Source organism: Chiloscyllium plagiosum, chromosome 3, assembly GCF_004010195.1.
Source record: "Chiloscyllium plagiosum isolate BGI_BamShark_2017 chromosome 3, ASM401019v2, whole genome shotgun sequence".
In the NCBI taxonomy this organism is placed as follows: domain Eukaryota; kingdom Metazoa; phylum Chordata; class Chondrichthyes; order Orectolobiformes; family Hemiscylliidae; genus Chiloscyllium; species Chiloscyllium plagiosum.
In genome coordinates this window covers 130880362-130898982 of record NC_057712.1, presented here as the reverse complement: position 1 = coordinate 130898982, position 18621 = coordinate 130880362, and the positions used below count along the sequence as shown (strand labels likewise).

At 40.9% G+C, this 18621-nt stretch overlaps 1 protein-coding gene across 1 annotated transcript in view; it reads left to right on the top strand.

Annotated features, from left to right (window-relative positions):
• The first annotated feature begins 2674 nt into the window (after positions 1 to 2674).
• Positions 2675 to 18621, top strand: part of ptk7a (protein tyrosine kinase 7a) — a 127364-nt gene continuing 111417 nt past the window's right edge. The window contains exon 1 of the mRNA XM_043687346.1: positions 2675 to 2985. Within this exon, the coding sequence (XP_043543281.1) occupies positions 2910 to 2985 (76 nt within the window). The 5' untranslated portion in view covers positions 2675 to 2909. The remainder of the gene's footprint in view (positions 2986 to 18621) is intronic.

The following is an 18621-nucleotide window of genomic DNA, read 5'->3' as shown; positions in this document are numbered from 1 at the left end:
TTTTTAAAACAGAAGGGTTTGGAGGGATGTGGGCCGAGTGCTGGCACGTGGGACTCGATTGGGTTGGGATATTTGGTCGGCATGGACGGGTTGGACTAAAGGGTCTGTTCCCGTGCTGTACATTTCTAAGTGTGTTCACGTCTCTGAGCAGTACAGTCAGAAAGTTTCACTTTTTCTTTTATATCATCGATTGTGAAATAATGTAGTTTGTTCACAGTTGAAAGTTCTGTTACTCAACTTAAGTAGCTTACTGTTACTTTAGTTACGCATTTATAATGCTGATTCCACATTTTATGGACTATAAGTTAAAATGTACTTATCAAAATTATATTTGAATCATTAAAGGTGAAATTACCGTAGTCCCAGAGAACCATACCACTACTCTCACATTAAAGAAATAGGACTGGTGTTGGTTAACATGAGGGTACTCACACCTGAAGCAAGGGTCAACGTTGAGAAAGTTGAGCCTTTATGGTTACCTCAATCATTATAAAGTGTACGGAGGTATAAATAAGACAGAATTAAATGGAGCTTTAAGAATTGTCAACCTATGATAGTTGTCATATTTCATCCAAATCCTTCTGCAGCCTTTGAAAACCAAACAGATGGTCAATCCACTGTTTCAATAAATTATAGGTGCTGATGGTTAAAATTTAGGCTTGTTCTTCTCTCTAAAATCTATTTTCCCTTCTGTTTTTATACTCAATATACTATAGACATGTGCTTGAAATTACACTTGGGTTAACCACCTCTGTTAATTTTGTTTCTTCCTTCCAGTGGAGAAGTAAATTCTCTTTCAGATAGCATGGCCAAGATCTGGAACTTATGTTTTCAAGAATCCATTTCATAACTGGTAATGGACACCAACAGTTTTATTTCTGACCAATGTTTTTTAAAATAAATTTTTTTTTCAAACTCACAAAAGATCCATAAATAAAGAAAGGACTTGCATTTATAAAATGCCAATCCTTACTTCAGTATGTCTTGAAACATTTCACAACCAATGAATTAACATTGAAGTGTAGTCAATGCTGTAATACAGGGTAAAACATGGCAATCAAATGCCACACAGCAATGTTCCACAAATGTGATAAACTGTCACAGACTTGAAACACTATATCTCTGTCCACAGATGCTCCAAAAATTACGCAGGATCTTCACTATTTTCTGTTTTTACATCAGATTTTTTGCATCTGCAGTATTTTGCTTTTGTTTTACTCACATATGACAATTTGATAAATTACTTTATTTGTGGTGTTGGCTAAGGGATTAATGTTGCTCAAGATACCCAGAAACAACCACTGCTTTCTCTGATTACTAGCAATACTTACACCTTGGGGGGGCAGACAGGGGTTATTGTCCTCCAGCAGTGGAGCATTCCCTATACTCACTGAGAGGTAAGGTTGCTATCACCAAACCATAGTTAACATCAAGGAGAACAGATGTTTGAAAGTCCAAGGAACCAAAGAGTGAACTTGGTAACTCAGCAATACTTCAGTAACAAGTCAATTAATGCATTCACATCGATTTGACATTAGTTTAATAAAGATCTTAATCAGTGTAAAATAAATCTTAATATGTCAAACGTTTGAATAGCAACGTGTATACAGAGATGAGACACTTCAGTTACGAGAAAAACTTGCCTAGAGATTGGGATTGTTTTCCTTGGAGAGGAGAAGGCTAAGAAGATAGAAAGTTTCAACTTATGAGGGGTCTGAAGAGAGGACACCCGCTCCCACTCACAAACATATCGAAGATCAGAGGATAGTTTAATAAGTGTTTTGCAAAATAAGCAAACGCCAGGCCAAAAACAAACTTTTTTTACGGGACCGGTAGTTCGACTCTGGAATACAATGCCTTGCAGTGATGGAAGCAAGCACGTTCAGTTCAGGCAGAGAAGAGAGTATTAGATGATTATTTGAATGGAAACTGTGCAGGGATATGAAGAAAAGACAGGAGATCGGCACTAAATTAAAATGCTCAGAACAGCGCAGCCACATTGGGCCGAATGACCATCTTCTGCACTCGCACACTTCTATGATTCTGTGACTATGAGCTTTTGGAGATGCTGAGTTTCTCCAGCATTTTTAATTTTGGATCCACAGTATCGCGCTTTAATTTAACTAACTTTATGAGGGGCGCTATAGGAATGCAATTATCCCGTCTTCTTAGTACTCACCCCCTTTCACCTATCTCTAAGACTAAAGTCTTCTCCTCCAAGGAACCCGCTTCTTGGAGACAAAACACGGCCCTCGGTTGGAGAAGCCGTTGTCAAGCGGCCAACACCCTGATGTTTTTATTAAGAGGACTGACCACGATCGAGGTAAGTTAGAAAATAACTGATACTTGTAAAGTGATGCAAATTTCAAAGGATTCAAGCGTTTATTTTGACGAAAATCTGAAAGAAATCAAGCCTAATTTCTGCCATTACACCTATAGGTTTATATGTCTTTTTGTCCAAGTTGTTATTGCATCTCCTTACAATCACAGTAACTCACCTTTTTTCCTCAAATCAACAAAGCGGCATTCCCTGTGCAACCAAACTTAATCCTACCGGAAACAACCTGATCTCCTTTAACAATCCAATTGGATAATAGCACTGATCCCGCCCTCGACACCAGATGACGACTGGCTAGAGCCCCCATCAAGCAAGGTTTTTTTTGGAAGGGTTTCCGGTGAGCAGGTTTGGTAGTGGTGGCGGTTTTTTTTCCGTTGGCTATTTGCTCGCGCTGCGCTCGGGGTCGGTGTGAGTGTAAGCGCGAGCGCTGTCGGACGATGGGAGTACCAGAGGTAAAGTACTGAATAAAAGGCAATCGATTGATTCACCGACCGATCGGGGAAGAGAGACGCAAAAAGTGAAGAAGCCGATCTTGTCTGCGTCTTTAATCCTTTTTTCTCCAATGTAATTCATGGTGCTGAGTTGTGGGATTTCGGTGGCGAAGAGGATGGCACTGCTTCTCGGAGCCACGGCGCTCTTGATGCAAGGTAAAGTCGAGGGGGTCTTGGACACGACTGAGAATAAATAACTGGAGAGGCTCCAGGAGTAAACGTCGATGTGCGAATTTGTTAAATCCCACTGGGTGGGTTCACAATCCTGCGAGTGGGTGGGTGGGGTTTAAAAGATTCTTGGGCTGCTGGGAGACGGAGAAGATTCGTGTAAAAGCATTCGTTCCGTCAACTAAAAATAAATTTGCCGACGTCCTTCAACAAAAAAAATGTTACTTTGTGAGGAATTGCGAAATGAGCGTTCTTTGCTCATCCTTCGGAATATTTCTTCGCACTCACCCGCGTCCCCGTTCCTCCCCACCTCAACTTATGGTTGCAAATTTATAAAAATTGTAAGTGTTTAGGAGATTTCCATAGCTGCCTCCTCAAACAGAAACAGCAAATAGTCAATATTTGTACCTCGATGTCTTAATTTGTGACTTTTGGGGAAGAAACTTGCTTCTCAGATTGGAATTGTGCGAGAAAAAGAAAATAGAATAACTTTTAAATCTGCGTATTACAATTTAGTTATGTAATTATAACCAGATGTCGTGATAAATAGGGTTCGGAAAGTCTGACTTTCCGTCCTGTAGTGTATTAGCATGAGCCTTTAACTGGGAATAATTTAAATTGCTGTGACTAGCTCTTCGGGGGTTGCATTCCAGGGTGTGTAGAAATAAAGTACAGTACTCAGCAATTTTCATTGGGACAATTTCTTGAAGAATTGAAGTCTTGTCGTCGACATAAAGGGTGATGCCTCTCAGGTCCTGTAACTTTGAGTTGCGCTCACCACAGTTGGACCTTTCAACACCGATTTAGAAGCTGAATTTTTCTTTACTGTTGCCGTTTTTGACGAACGCAAACATATGTTCAAATCCACTTAACGCAGACATTTTCACACTTGCACACATGCATGTGAATTCGATTAATTCATTAATGTTGTCGTAAGGAAGTGAACGCTAACCAGGAATGCCCAAGGCTGTTTTTGTATCCTTGCCTTTCTGATATTTTCTATAAAATCACAATCTGAGACGTTAACTGTTTCAAACCAAAGATATTGTACTGCCAGATCTGCTGAGTCCTTCCAATATTTTCCGTTTTCATTTCGATTTTTCAGCATGCACCAGTACTTTCATGTGATAACAATGCCATAGTGCAGTTTTCAAGGTTCACTGAATGGAAAGGGCAGTTATGAAAACATAGAAAATAGGAACAGGAGTAAACCACAGGTCTTTTGAAAATGGCAGGGCAGGCTTTATAACCATTACTGTTCCTCCTTTTCCACATATATTTTGTTCCCTTCAATCCAACTATGTCCAACTCCTTGAACTCACACAATGTTTTTGTTTTTGTTTTTGTCTCGACTGCTTCTGTGGTAGCGAATTGCACAGGAATACCACACTCTGGGTGAAGACATTTCTCCTCCTCTCAGTCCTAAATGGTTGACCTTGTTTCCCTCTACTGTAACCCCTGATTGTAGATTTCCCTTCCACCAGGTGCATCTGTCCTGCATTTGTCCTATCTATGATTCCAACAGACCCCTCCCTCCTCCCAACCCTGAAACCCTGTTGTGAGCTCCAGTGAATAATATAAATCTAAGTGATTCAATCTCTTCTCACACCTCAGTTCTGCCATCTCAGGAATCAATGTGGTAAACCTTCACTGCACATGATAGCAAGAACAGCCTTCCTTAGATAAGAAGACATAATATTCCAGATGTAGTCTCACCAATTCACTGTAATTACAACAAAACATCTCTGCTCTGTATGCTAATTGTTTCACAAGGAAGAGTAAGCTACCATTTAAGACCATAAGAAATAAGAGTGGAAGAAAGGTCATTTGGCCCATCGAGTCCACTCCACCATTCCATCATGGCTGGGCATTTCAATGCCACTTACCCGCAGTCTCCCTGTATCCCTTAATTCCTTGTGAGATTAAAAATTAATCAATTTCTGCCTTGAAGACATTTAACGTCCTGGCCTTCACTGCGCTCGGTGGCAGTGAATTCCACAGGTTAACCACAGATTCAACCTGTAAGTCAACCTTTAGAGAATCCTGTACTAGCATTCCCAGATCCCTTTGTACTTTGGCTTTATGGATTTTCTCGCCGTTTAGAAAGTAGTCCATGCCTGTGTTTTTTTTTTCAAAAGTGCAAGACCTCTCATTTGCTCACATTGAATTTCATCAGCTATTTCTTGGACCACTCTCCTAAACTGCCTAACTCTTTCTGTAGCCTCCCCACCTCCTCAGAACTACCTGCCTGTCCACCTAACTTCGTATCATCAGCAAACTTTGCCAGAATGCCCCCAGTTTCTTCATCCAGATCATTTATATATAAAGTGAACAGCAATGAACCCTGTGGAACACCACTTGTCACCAGTTGTCATTCCGAAAAAGAACCTTTTAATCCCAACTCTCTGCCTTCTGTCAGACAGCCAATCCTCAATCCATGCCGGTTGCTCACCTCTAACACCATGGGCCCTTACTCAGCAGCCTCCCGTGCGGCACCTTATCAGAGGCCTTTTGGAAGTCTAGGTAGATAACATCCACTGGGTTTCCCTGATCTAACCTACTCGTTACCTCTTCAAAGAATTCTAACAGGTTTTTCAGGCACGACCTCTCCTTACTAAATTCATGCTGACATGTTCTAATTCGATCCTGCACTTTCAAGAATTTAGAAATCTCATCCTTAACGATGGACTCTAGAAGTTTACGTACAACCGAGGTTAGGCTAATCTGCCTATAATTTTCCATCTTTTGTCTTGATCCTTTCTTGAACAAGAGGGTTACAACAGCGATTTTCCAATCATTTGGGAGTTTCCCTGGCTCCAGTGACTTTTGAAAGATTACAACCGTCGCCTCCGCTATTTCCTCAGCCACCTGCCTCAGAACTCTAGGATGTAGCCCATCTGGACCAGGAGATTTATCAGTTTTTAGATCTTTGAGCTTATCAAGTACTTTTTCTTTTGTAATGGTCACTTATACTCAACTCTGCCCTGTGACACTCCTTAATTGTTGGGATATTACTTATGTCTTCCAGATTGATACAGTATTTTTTAAGTTCTTCAGCTTGTCTCCCAACACGAGCCTTCCTGCATCGATTTTGAGCGGCACAATCTCTACTTTTGCCTCTTGTTTGTTTCTTACATATTGGAAAAAAAACTTTTGCTATTATTTCTAATATTACTGGCTAGCTTACCTTCATATTTGATCCTGTCCTTCCTTATTTCTTTCTTTGTTATCCTCTGTTTTTGTAGTTTTCCCAATCTTCTGATTTCCCAGTGCTCTTGGCCACTTTATAGACTTTCTCTTTTTCTGTGATAGATTTCCTGACTTCCTTTGTCAGCCATGGTTGTCTAATTTCCCCTCGAGTAATCTTTCTTTTCTTTGGGATGTCCCTCTGTCCTCAACTACATTCGGAAACTCCTGCCATTGTTGCTCTACTGTCTTCCCCAATGGGCTCTGCCTCCAGTTGGTTTTCCTCTCTCACTCCTCCTGTAATTAGATTTATTTAACTGTAACACCATTACATCTGATTTTGCCTTCTCTATTTAAAACAGCAGACTGAACTCTACCATGTAATGATCGCTGCTTCCTAAGTGTTCCCTGACTTTTAACATCTTTTATAAAGTCTGACTCATTACATAGCACTAAGTCCAGAATAGCCTGCTCCCTTGTGGGCTCCATCACAAGCTGTTCCAAAAAGCCATCCTGTAAGCATTCCATGAATTCCCTTTCTTTGGATCCACCAGCAACATAATTCACCCAGTTCATTTGCATATTGAAGTCCCCCATGATCACCGTAACCTTAACATTCTGACATGCCCTATCTATTTCCCTGTACATCTTGCGTCCCTGGTCCTGACCACTGCTGGGAGGTCTGTACGTAACTCCCACTATGGCTTTTTTGCCTTTGTGGTTCCTCAACTGCACCCACACAGATTCCACAATATCTGACCCTATATCTTTAATGCCATAGATTTAATTTCATTCTTAGCTAACAGGGCAACCCCACTCCCTCTGACCACCTTCCTGTCTTTTTGATAAGTTGTAAATCCTTGGATGTTTAACTGCCAGTGCTGAACCCCCGCAACCACTGGATCCAGATCAGTTCAGGTGGAGTCCGCCCCACCTGTACAGATTGCCCTGGTTCCAAAACTGATGCCATGTCCCATGAAATGGAAACCCTCTTTCCCACACCAATCTCTTAGCCACTTGTTTACTTCCCTAATTTTCTTATCCATGTGGCTTGGGCAGTAATCCAGAAGTTATGACCTTCAAGGACCTGTTCTTCAATTTCCTTCCTAGTGCTTGATACTCCCCAAACAGGTCCTCCTTCCTAGCCTTGCCTATGTTGTTTGTGCCAACATGGACCACAACAACTGGATCCTCCCCCTCCCGCTCCAGTATCCTTTTAAGCCGTTTGGAGATGACCTGCACCCTGGCACCGGGCAGGCGACACACCATGTGGGACTCCTGATTCGGCTCGCAAAGGATACTTTCTGTCCCCTTAATTATAGAATCCCCTATAAGACCAAATTGTCTTTTTGCTCTCCACCCCCCTTTCTGTTGAATAGCCTTCTGCGCCATGGTGCCATGGTCAGCTGGCTCATCCTGTCCACAGCCCTTTTCCTCATCCATACAGGGAGCAAAAATCTCATACCTGTTGGACAAGGTTGAGGACTGAGGCTCCTCCACTCCTGAACTCGGGATCCCCCACTTGCCTCACATACAGTCACACTCTGTTGTCCCTGACTGAATTTGAATTACTTAATCTGCTGGGTGTGAAACAAAGCGTCCTGGTAACTCTTTCCCCCTCCCGGATATGCCACAGTGTTTGAAACTCAGATTTCAGATCATCAGTTCCGATCTGGAGTTCCTCCAGCAACCGACACTTTCTGCAGATGTGGTCACTGCTGTTCACAATGGGATCAGCCAGCTCCCATATCATATAGCTACAGCACATCACCTGTCTGGCCATCTCTACTTATTTAATTAATTTAAACAAATTTGAGTTAAACAATTGTTAGTACTTCTCTATGGCCTTATTCAACTAACCAGCTAATAGTAAACTTTTAATCAATCACACAATACCGAAATATCAATTGAAATGCCTTACCTTTGGAACACACGAGAGTCCACGATTTGCTGCCATTACTGCCAGCTGCATCGGAATGCTTCCCTTCCCCAGATGTATAATGTCACCCAATTCTCGCTGTACACTTTCTGCTGTCAATTTTATAGCTCTTCAGATAATCTACCTTCCTGTTTTTGGTGTCAAAGTGGATAACCTTTCGTTTATCCATGTCACACTACATCTGTTGTGCATTTGCCCATTCAATCAGTTTGTCCAAGTTGTCCTGAAGCTTCTCTGCATCCTCCTCACAGCTCACACTTCCACCCAGGCTTTGTCATCTGCAAATTTGGATGTTGTATTCAGTTCCCTCATCTAAATTAGGAATGTATATTGTGAATAGCAGGGTTTCTAACACCGTGGTACCTCCCTAGTCACTTCCTGCCAATCGGGGAAAAGATCTCTTCTACTTAATTCCCACTTTGCCAGCCAGTTTCCTGTACAGCTCACTGCTATCTCCAATCTTATGCACTTTAATTTTACATGCTAATCCCTTATCTTGGACTTTGTTGAAAGCCTTTTGAGAGCCCAATAACTTCCCTTTGATGAACTCAACTAGTTTCATCCCCAAAGAACTCTAGTAGATTTTTTTTGAGCATGATTTCTCTTTCATGAATCCATGCTTACTGTGTTGAACCTTGTCCAAATGGCTAGTCTGAGACAATTAGTTTAATTCAGATCGGAGGGGAGGAATCAAGACTACTCCTGACCTAATCTTACCAATAATCTTACCAAAAGAGTTAAATTATAGAAATTCACAGCAGAATTTAAATCAGCTTTGTCGTAGTGGTATCACCTGAATCGGAAGGTTATGATTCAGTTTCTGCTCAAGATGTTTGCACAATTCGAACTCAAACTTCATTTGGGAATGCTTAATTCTGAACCATCCCATAAGTGCAAGTTCCAGTCATTAAAATATGATGCAAGATATGTTTGTTTATTTATTAAGTATATAGAATGTTTTCTTTGAAATTGTATTCTTTTATATAATAAGATCCTGTTTTGCCCCTTGGACAGGTCCTTTTTCCCCTACAGTGTTATTGAGTTGAACAAAGATGTAGTGCTGATCTGACCAAGTTCCAGGATTTAGACCTAGCAACAGTTTAATGAGAAGGAGAACGATTTCCATTTGCCGCCTTAACGTTATTCACAGTAACAGTTATCTTTGGAAAATAAAGAACAATACAACAGAGGAGCAGGCTCTTTAGCCCGCCAAGCCTGTGCTGACACACAACACCTTTCTAAACAAAAAAACCTTTTGCATCCATGTAGTCCTATCACTTCGAGGCACTTAACAGCCTTTGTGGGGGTGGAAAAACAACTTGCCTCTTCCCCTTTAAATTTTCCCCCTTTTACCTTAAACCAATATCCCCAAGTAATTGATATTTCTACCCTGGGAAAATAACTGACTTTCTGTTCTATTCATGCTTCTCAATTTTAAAAATCACACAACACCAGGTTATGGTCCAATAGGTTTATTCTGAAGCACTCGCTTTTGAAGTGCTGCTCCTTCAGGTGGTTGTGGAGTATAAGATCGTAAGACACAGAATTTATAGCAAAATTTTATAGTGTGATGCAACTGAAATTATATATTGAAAAAGGCCTGAATTGTTTAGGTCTCTCCGTGTTTAGAATGAACATGTTGGTTTTGGAACTGAAAATCAACTAGCCACAAAATGACGGGACGCATTCTCAGTAGTATCCTTACATACAAATGAGGAAGGACAACACATCTCTCCTAGGACAAGCCAAACAGACACGCAGGAGAATTCCTAGAAGCATGGCATTCCAACTGGAACTCTATCAACAAACACATTGACTTGGATCCCATTTACCACCCCCTGAGAAAAAGAGTAGGAAATGATGTCACCACAGGAAATGACATCAGTGACCCAAGAAAAGTCCAACAGAAAACAGAATGCTGGCTACACCACTGGTGCTTCATTTAGAGTTTCACTGAAGATTTTACCTAGTATGGTGATGAAACTTCTGAAAATGAACCTTCCAGCTCAGTGAGCAAACCTATATCCAGAACCTCAACCTGAGCTATTAATCTTCTCAAACCCTGCTAACTCTTACAGACAGCTGAAACTTTATTGCTGGAACAGCACAGCAGGTCAGGCAGCATCTAGGGAACAGAAGATTCGACGTTTCGGGCACATGCCCTTCTTCACTCTTACAGACAGTTTAGTTTAAGTTATTACCTTTTTATTTACCAATGGCATCAATGTTACACGATAAAATAGATATCAACAAGCCAGGCTTGAGCTAGATTCTAAAACCATTAGCAGAATAGCGGCGCCAGCTTTTACCCCCTAAGAGCTGTCTCAGGCTACTCCCCAAATGCCGCAAACAAGCTGTCTTTATACAGAATTTGGTATTATAATTACAAAAATGCCACATGTCCTTAATCAGATAAGCAGCAATAAAATGGTAAAAGTTTGCAGAGGACGAGAAACTCATTGATAGGTCTGAGTACACTTGCCTCATTAAGTAACATGCACATCAAAGTCTGAACCCTGGATTAAGTCAGGCTAGATGGTCACTTGTTTTGGCTAGTACATCATAACGAGAGACTAATCTAAATTATGTGGAAAAGGTCATGGGGTTACCTCGCTTAGCTAACATGTCCAGTATCATTGTCCTTAAATTCCCAAAATACAACTTAAATTCATAACACTCCCAGATCATGAGCTCCAGAGAACAACACAACATTCAGTCCATGACTAGCCAGTGCACACTCCAATCAGGCCATAAAAAAGTTAAACTTTCCACCAGCTTCCCTCACTCTCACCCGCCTCCAGAACCAGCCTTTGCTCACTTAATTCACAAAGTGAAATGTAACAAGTATGTACTTTCAACCTCACCCAAGTGTCATTAGGTACCCCTGAATTTAAAAATATTCATAGGCTACCTGTTCAGGTGTGCTGGGACACACACTTCAGGGGTAGGTGGGACATGAACCCAGACCTTTTGCCCTACATGGAAAAAGCCCAGACAACTGCAGATTCTAGAAATCAAACAAAGAATTGAATCGCTGGATAAACTCAGTGGGTCTGGTAGTACCTGTGGAGAGAAAGCAGAGTTAATGTTTTGGATCTTGGAAGGAGCATTTGCAGTATAGTTGAACTTAAAATGCAGATGGAAAGTGTAAAGATAAAATCCAATAATAGGATCCTGTGCTTGAAGGAGATGACAATAGGATGAGGGAGGAGTAGACTGGAAGCAAAGACTTTTATGGTGGGACAGTTGATGAACAGTGACTTTCAAAGCAATTTTTCAAACTGCTCACTGTAAAAGCAGGATTGTAGGCAAAAAAGATAATCTACCATGGGTGCCTAAGGAAATAAGGGAGGCTATTAAATGGAAAGAGAAGGCATACAAAGTGGCTAATATTAGCAGGAAACTAGAAGATTGGGAAAGGTTTTTAAAGGTCAACAATAACACCAAAAAAACTGTAAAGAAAAGTAAGATAGAATATGAGAATAAACTAGTTCAGAATATAAAAACACTAAGTTTCTATTGATATAAGACGAAAAAGTGGCTAAAGTAAAAATTCATCCTTTGAGGATGAGAAGGAGGATTTAGTAATGAGATATGAGGAAATGGCTGAGGCATTGAATAGGTATTTTGTCGGTCGTCACAGTGGAGGAGACTAATACCATGCCAATAATTGACAAAGAGACAAAGGTAGGTGAGGACCTAGAAACAATCATTATTACGAAAGGGGTAGTGTTGGGCAAGCTGATTGAGCTAAGGATAGACAAGTCTCCTGGCCCTGATGGAATGTATCCCAGCATGCTAAAAGAGATGGTGGAATAAATGGCAAATGCAGTTGTGATTATTTCCAAAATTTACTGGACTCTGGGGCAGTTCCAGCCAATTGGAAAACTGCAAATGTGATGCCACTTTTTTTTAAGAAAAGAGGTAGACAAAAGATGGAGAATTATATAATGGCTAGAATAACGTCTGTAGTAGGGAAAATGCTTGAGTCTATTATCAAGGAAGAAATACCAAGGCATCTGGATAGAAATTGTCCCATTGGGCAGATACAGTATAGGTTCACGAAGGGCAGGTCATGCTTAACTAGTCTACTGGAATTCTGTGAAGACTTTACAAGCACGATGGACAATGGGGACCCAGTAGATGTGGTGTATCTAGATTTCCAAAAGGCATTTGATAAAGTGCTGTATAAAAGGTTGCTGCATAAGATGAAGATGCATGGTATTATGGGTAATGTATTAGCATGGGTAGAGGATTGATTAACTAACAAGAAGCAAAGAGTGGGGATAAATGAGTGATTTTTATGGCTGGCAATCAGTGACTAGTTGTGTGCCTAGTAGTGTTGGGACTGCAGTTATTCACAATTTACAAAGTTGATTTGGAGTTGGGGACTATGCTCTGAAACTTTGCAGAGGGACATTGTTTTCCGTCTGCCATGCCTTTGCTCAAACTATGGTAATGTGAAATTGTCCATTTTGGTAAGAATAATGGTAAAAAGGACTATTACTTGAATGGTTTTTAAAAAAAAATTGCAGCATGTTGTTGTGCAGAGGGACCCGAGTGTCCTTGTGCATGAAACACAAGATTGGTCTGCAGGTGCAACAGTTAATTAAGGCAAATGGAATTTTGTTTCTCATTGCTAAAGGGATTGAGTTGAAATGCAGGAAGGTTATGTTGCATCTGTATAGGGTGCAGATGATGCCACACCTGGAGTAATGTGTGCAGTGTTGGTCTCCTTACTTGAAGGATGTACTGGCACCAGAGGAGGTGCAGAGGAGCTTAGAGGTTGATTCCAGAGTTGAGGGGGTTAGCTTACTGTGAGAGACTGTGTAGACTGTGATTTTTATCATTGGAATTTAGAAGAATTTGGGGGGTGGGGGAGAGAGATCTTAATGTATAAAATTATGAAGGGAACAGATAAGGTAGAATTGGAGAGGATCTTCCCACTAGTGGGTGAAATAGGACAAGAGAACATAGCATCAAAATTAGGGGGAGTAGGTTTAGGACCGAATTGAGAAGAACTTCTTGACTGAGGGTTGTGAATCTATGGAATTCTCTGCCCAGTGAAGTAGTTGAGGTTTCCTCAGTAAATGCTTTAAAAGTTAAGATAGATAATCTTTTGAACAGTAAAGGAGTTGAGAATTATAGTGAGAGTGTGGGTAAGTGGAGCTAAGGCCACAAAAAGATCAGCCATGATCTTATTGAATGGTGGAGCAGGCTCAAAGGGCCAGATGACCACCTCCTGCTCCTATTGCTTACGTTCTTGTGTCCAGTGACCCTTCGGAATGGGTTCCTAATGAGGTTTTCCAGCTATTTCTGTTTTTGTTTTTCTACTCTATATGGTACCACTGTGGCAAAGGACCATGTAGTATCTGTACTCAAATGACAGTTGAATCAAAGCCCTCTACGTGCATACAGTTAACCACAACTGATATGCAATGAATAATCTGTAAACCTGATGCAGTATAATCATTTGATAATGGAGGATAAACAAGTATCCTGCCTGTAAAGCATACGGCTAAGTTGGTGTTTTAAAAGTCAAATGATCCTTTCTTACTGTAGCTGTTCACACAAACCTACACTGCAATCCTTAATTGCAGCCTTGTTGCACTATATTTGTGTCACGGCTATGCTAAGTATGCCCTCAGTGGTCCGTGAATTGCAAATTTGAACAGCTGACTTAGAATTTACATGTGTAATATTGCGGAATTATCAATAGCACAGCTTATCTTTTAAAGATAAAAGATTAGTTTATTACACAAGTGTTGCAAGTTATTTAAATAGAAATAATTTTACCTCTAAAGATTGAGTAGATCAGGCGAACAGATGCCTTTAATGAAATAATATCAGTCTGTTAAGATTGTAGCAGTTCTTCTGAAGTAAAGGATTTGAAATTTGAAGTCCAATGCAGCAGCTGCAAAGACTTGCGTAATTGAGTGGTTGATAGTTATCTGCATAGTTTGACCTGGCAGGTAAAGCAGTGTTAAGGAGTGAGAGAATGTTCTTTTTCCTTTGATTCTGGTGGCATGATACTTGAAAACTTCCTAGGGTCTCTTTCAGCAATCTAGAAGGGCTTTCTGGCCAATTATTTGTTTTCTGATATTAAGTTGTAAATAAAATGTTAATGGCAGTCATTGATATCACCTGGTCCAACTCGCAGGATCTGTGTGTGACAAAATTAATCTGTTCCTGTGAGAATGAAAAAGTCTACTCCAAGCTTCATTCATGGTCTTTCTGGCATGTCATATGTCATAGGCAGCTCTTTTCCCTCACTTGTCTTGACTTTTGTGACGAGCACTGGACTGGTGGCTGTCCTTGATCTCAAAGTTCCAATTTGGCCAGTGTTATACCTCATTTGTCTTTCTCAAACTATACTTAGGTTCATATGGTGCAGAAAAGACTCTTCAGACTATCCAGTCTGCACCAACATAACTACCTCACTAAAGATGCACTAATTCCAATGTCCTGCTCTTGTCCCGTACCTTTGAATGTTAGCAAATTTGAAGTGCCCATCCAAATTTTTTTAAAAGGTTTAGATTTCTAAGCAGTGCATTCCAGATTCCCACCACCCGCTAAGTGGAAAAGGTTGTTCCCCCAAATCCTGAGTCTCCTGTCCCTCAAATTATGAAACTATGCCCCATTGTGATTGATCCCCTCAATCAAAGTAAATCGCTGCTCTCTTTTCACCGTATCCATTCCCCTCATAATCTTATACGCCCTGATTATGTCCCGTTCCCCCCCCCCCAGTCTTCTCTGCTCTAAATAACAAGTCAAGACTGTCGTCTCTCCTTCTTGTTCAGTTTCTCCAACCCAGGCAGCATCCTGATGAACCTCCTGTGTCCCCCTCTAGTGCTATCATGTCTTTCTTGTAGTGAGGTGACCACAACTGCACGCAATACTCCAGCTGTGGCCTTACCAACACTCTGTATAATTCCAACATTACCCTCTTATTCTTGTACTTTATACCACGACTGATGAAAGCAAATGTCCAGCATTCCCCTTAACTATCCTGTTTGCATGCTCTGTCAACTTCAGGAATTTGTGGATAATTATCCCAAGATCCCTCTGTTCCTGGTATCTACCCAGTGTCCTGCCATTCATTAAATACTCCCTCATCTTGTTTCTTCCAAAGTGTATCACAAAGCACTTACGGGAGTTAAATATTGTCTGCCCACCTGACGAACCCATCTCTATCATTCTGTAATCTACAACCATCGTCTTTGCTATTAACCACTCTCCCCCTTCTAGTGTCATCTGCAAATTTGCTTAATGTTTTCCCCCCCCCCAACATTTTCATCTATGTTTTTATGTACATAAATTATAATGTGTGTCCTAGTATTGATCTTTATGGTACATAGCTGGACAGTGGCCTCCAGTCACTCAATCTGCTTTCTACCACTACCTTATTCCTAAGCCAGTTACTAATCCACCTCGTTAAGTTTCCCTCAATTCCATGTTCTTTAACCTTCTCAGTCAGTCTCCCATGTGAGACCTTGTCAAAAGTTTTTTGCTGAAATCCATTTAAATTCAATCAACTGAACTTCCCTCGTCCACACACCTAATCACATTTTTAAACAATTATAGCAAATTTGATAGGCATGGTGTCCGTCTGACAAAGCCATGCTAATTATCCCTAAATAACCCAGGCCCTTCCAAGTGGGTATTAATCCATTCCTTCAGAAATTTTTCCAATAGATTCCTGACGACTGACACTAGACTCACTGATCTCTCTAATTTTCTGGTTCATCGCTATCACGTTTCTTGAAATGTGGAATCACATTAGCTGTTTTCCAATCCTCTGGCACTTACCCCATTGGTCAGAGAGGAATTAAAAGTTAGTGTCAGAGCCTCTACAATTTCCCGTCTCATCTCCCGCAGCAGCCTGAGATGTAGTTCATCCAGGCCAAGGGGTTTGTCTGCTTTTAAGCCTGAAGCCTCCAATATTTTCCCATTTCCAAGGTCAAACTGTGCAAGTTCCTCACAGTCCGTTTTCCTGAATGCCATTTGATGTTCTCCTTTTCCAGAGTGAAGACCAAAAAGGAAGTATTCATTGAACACCCTTCCAATATCCTGCAACTTCACACAAGGTCCTTTGGTCCCTCGTGGACCCTGTCTCTTCCTGGTTAATAAGACCATAAGACATAGGAGCGGAAGTAAGGCCATTCGGCCCATCGAGTCCACTCCGCCATTCAATCATGGCTGATGGGCATTTCAACTCCACTTACCCGCATTCTCCCCGTCGCCCTTAATCTCATTCCTTGAATGTATTGTGAAACTATTTTAGGATTTTCCCTAATGCTGTTTGCTAATCCTTTCTCATGACCCCTTTTTGTTCTTCTAATTGCTTTCTTAAGTTTCTTTGTGCAATTCTTTTACTTCTCCGGCAGCAAAATTGTTCCATTAGAACATGCAAAAAGCCCTACTCCTCTTCCTCATTCAGTCCTGAATTGTCGTACACATCCAGGGTTCTCTTAATTTATTGCTCCGACATAATCTTATTAAGGGAATAAATTGGACCAGTGTTTTCCCTGTTCCTATTTGAACCACCACCAATCCCCCCCACCCCAGCCCACCAAATCCCAATTGCTCCGCTATCCTAACTTATTTTAATGAAATCTGTGGCCTTCCCCAAATCCAAAGTAGTCTTTTGCAGGCTACCTTTTTCCCTGTCCAGAACAAATATGAACTGTACTGTTGTCGCTATCGCCAAAGTGATCCCCCAGTGCCACATCAAACACTCATCCGTCTTCTTTCCCTTGAACCAGATCTGGCACTTCGCTGTTGTTGGGCCTTCTGTGCATTGATACAAAAACTCCCTGGATACATTTCTTGAAATGTTTAAACACCTCCCATCAGCACCAGCAAACCTACCTATATGGATGTTGGCCTCGATGTGGTTCAGATACAGACTGTCCTATTTGTATAGGTCCCACCTTCCCCAAATACTGTCCCAATGATCTAGGAATCTAAAACACTCCCTCTTGCACTAACTCTTGAGCCATCTATTTTCTTTCTGACCTATTTTCCTATTTCTAAACGTGCTCGCACATGACACCAGGAGTAATCCAGAAATTACAGCCATTCAAATCTTGCTTTTTATGCTCTGCCTAGCTTCCTGAATTCTTGTTGCAAGACCTCACTCCTCTTTTTGTTTATATAGTTGGTACCAACATGTGTCATGTAACTCATTATCCTCCCTTTTGAGAATGGTGATTTGAAGGGTTGCATGGATATGCTTCAGCATCTCATTTGTGATAAAGACTTAAATCCTGGGCTAAGGAAAGTCTTGAACAATCATTCATCTCTGTATGCTCAGTACACACACTATTCTAGCACCAGGTGTGATCTTCATCACTACTGCCTGTAGCATTATGAGAACTGCATCTTGTTTCAGTTTCCTTGATTTGGACCAAGCAACTTGTCTTTCAGATTTGTCTCTTACTGGACTAATGACTTCCGAAGCATGTCGACCTGTTTCTTCTCGTTGAATCTGGAAGATTTCGAATATAGTCTTCGTGTCTTCCACTTCCTTCAAAGGCATTGCTGCTCTCTATATAATATGTCAGCAATGTACATCTGTTTCCTTTGTTTATATTTCATGTCCAGATGATATAATGACAAACAAAGTGACACACTTTGTTTATGCTTTGGAGTAGATAGAAATAATTTGAAATGGTCAGACTTCGCTGTTACTCCCAAATAGGTATTGGTTAAAATGCTCACAAGCAAAGACGATAATCGGGCAATAGTCTTGCTTGATCTGAAGATTATGTTCAGCTTGTGTTAATGCAAGTTAGATTTAATGCAGCTGGTGGATTTTACTTGCTGAGGGCGAGGAGCAGTGATAGTGAATAGCAGCAGAGGAGAGAAATGAGATTGGAGGAGTGGGAAAGGAGAGCATCATAAGTGACATATTACGAAGGTATGATGATGACAGAAGTGGATGGTTGACCTCAGATAATGATGGGAAAGATGGGTATGGGATAGGATGATGGCGATGGTGAAATTGGCCTTATATACTAATTTAACCTCAAATACTTGGCTGATCTTTTCTATTCTACTAAATCCTTTTAGCCTTTTCTGAAGTGGCTACTGTTCGTGATTTTATTCATGCTCTAATTGACCAGGTTTCTATTTAACTTTTCTGTACTTTTATATGAACACAATTGGAGCAGTAGGGCAGGCACCCTTCAAGCCTGCCCCACCATCTTCAAGATCATTGCAAATCTTCTCCAAGCTTCAGCACTTCAGCTTTCAACTCTTCCGTATTTCAAAAATCGATATACATCCTCTTTCAAATACTTGCTGTGACCTAACTTCCACAACTCTCTAGCACCCACTTGTTCCCACATACTATAGCTGCATCGCATTCCTGCCTGAGCCACATATATTCAATTCGTTGATTTAGATGCTAAAGATTTTAGTGAATTTCCAAACTGTACTGTTCCATTGCAATGTTATCTCTTGATTTACACCACTTAGCCAATCAAAATGGACAC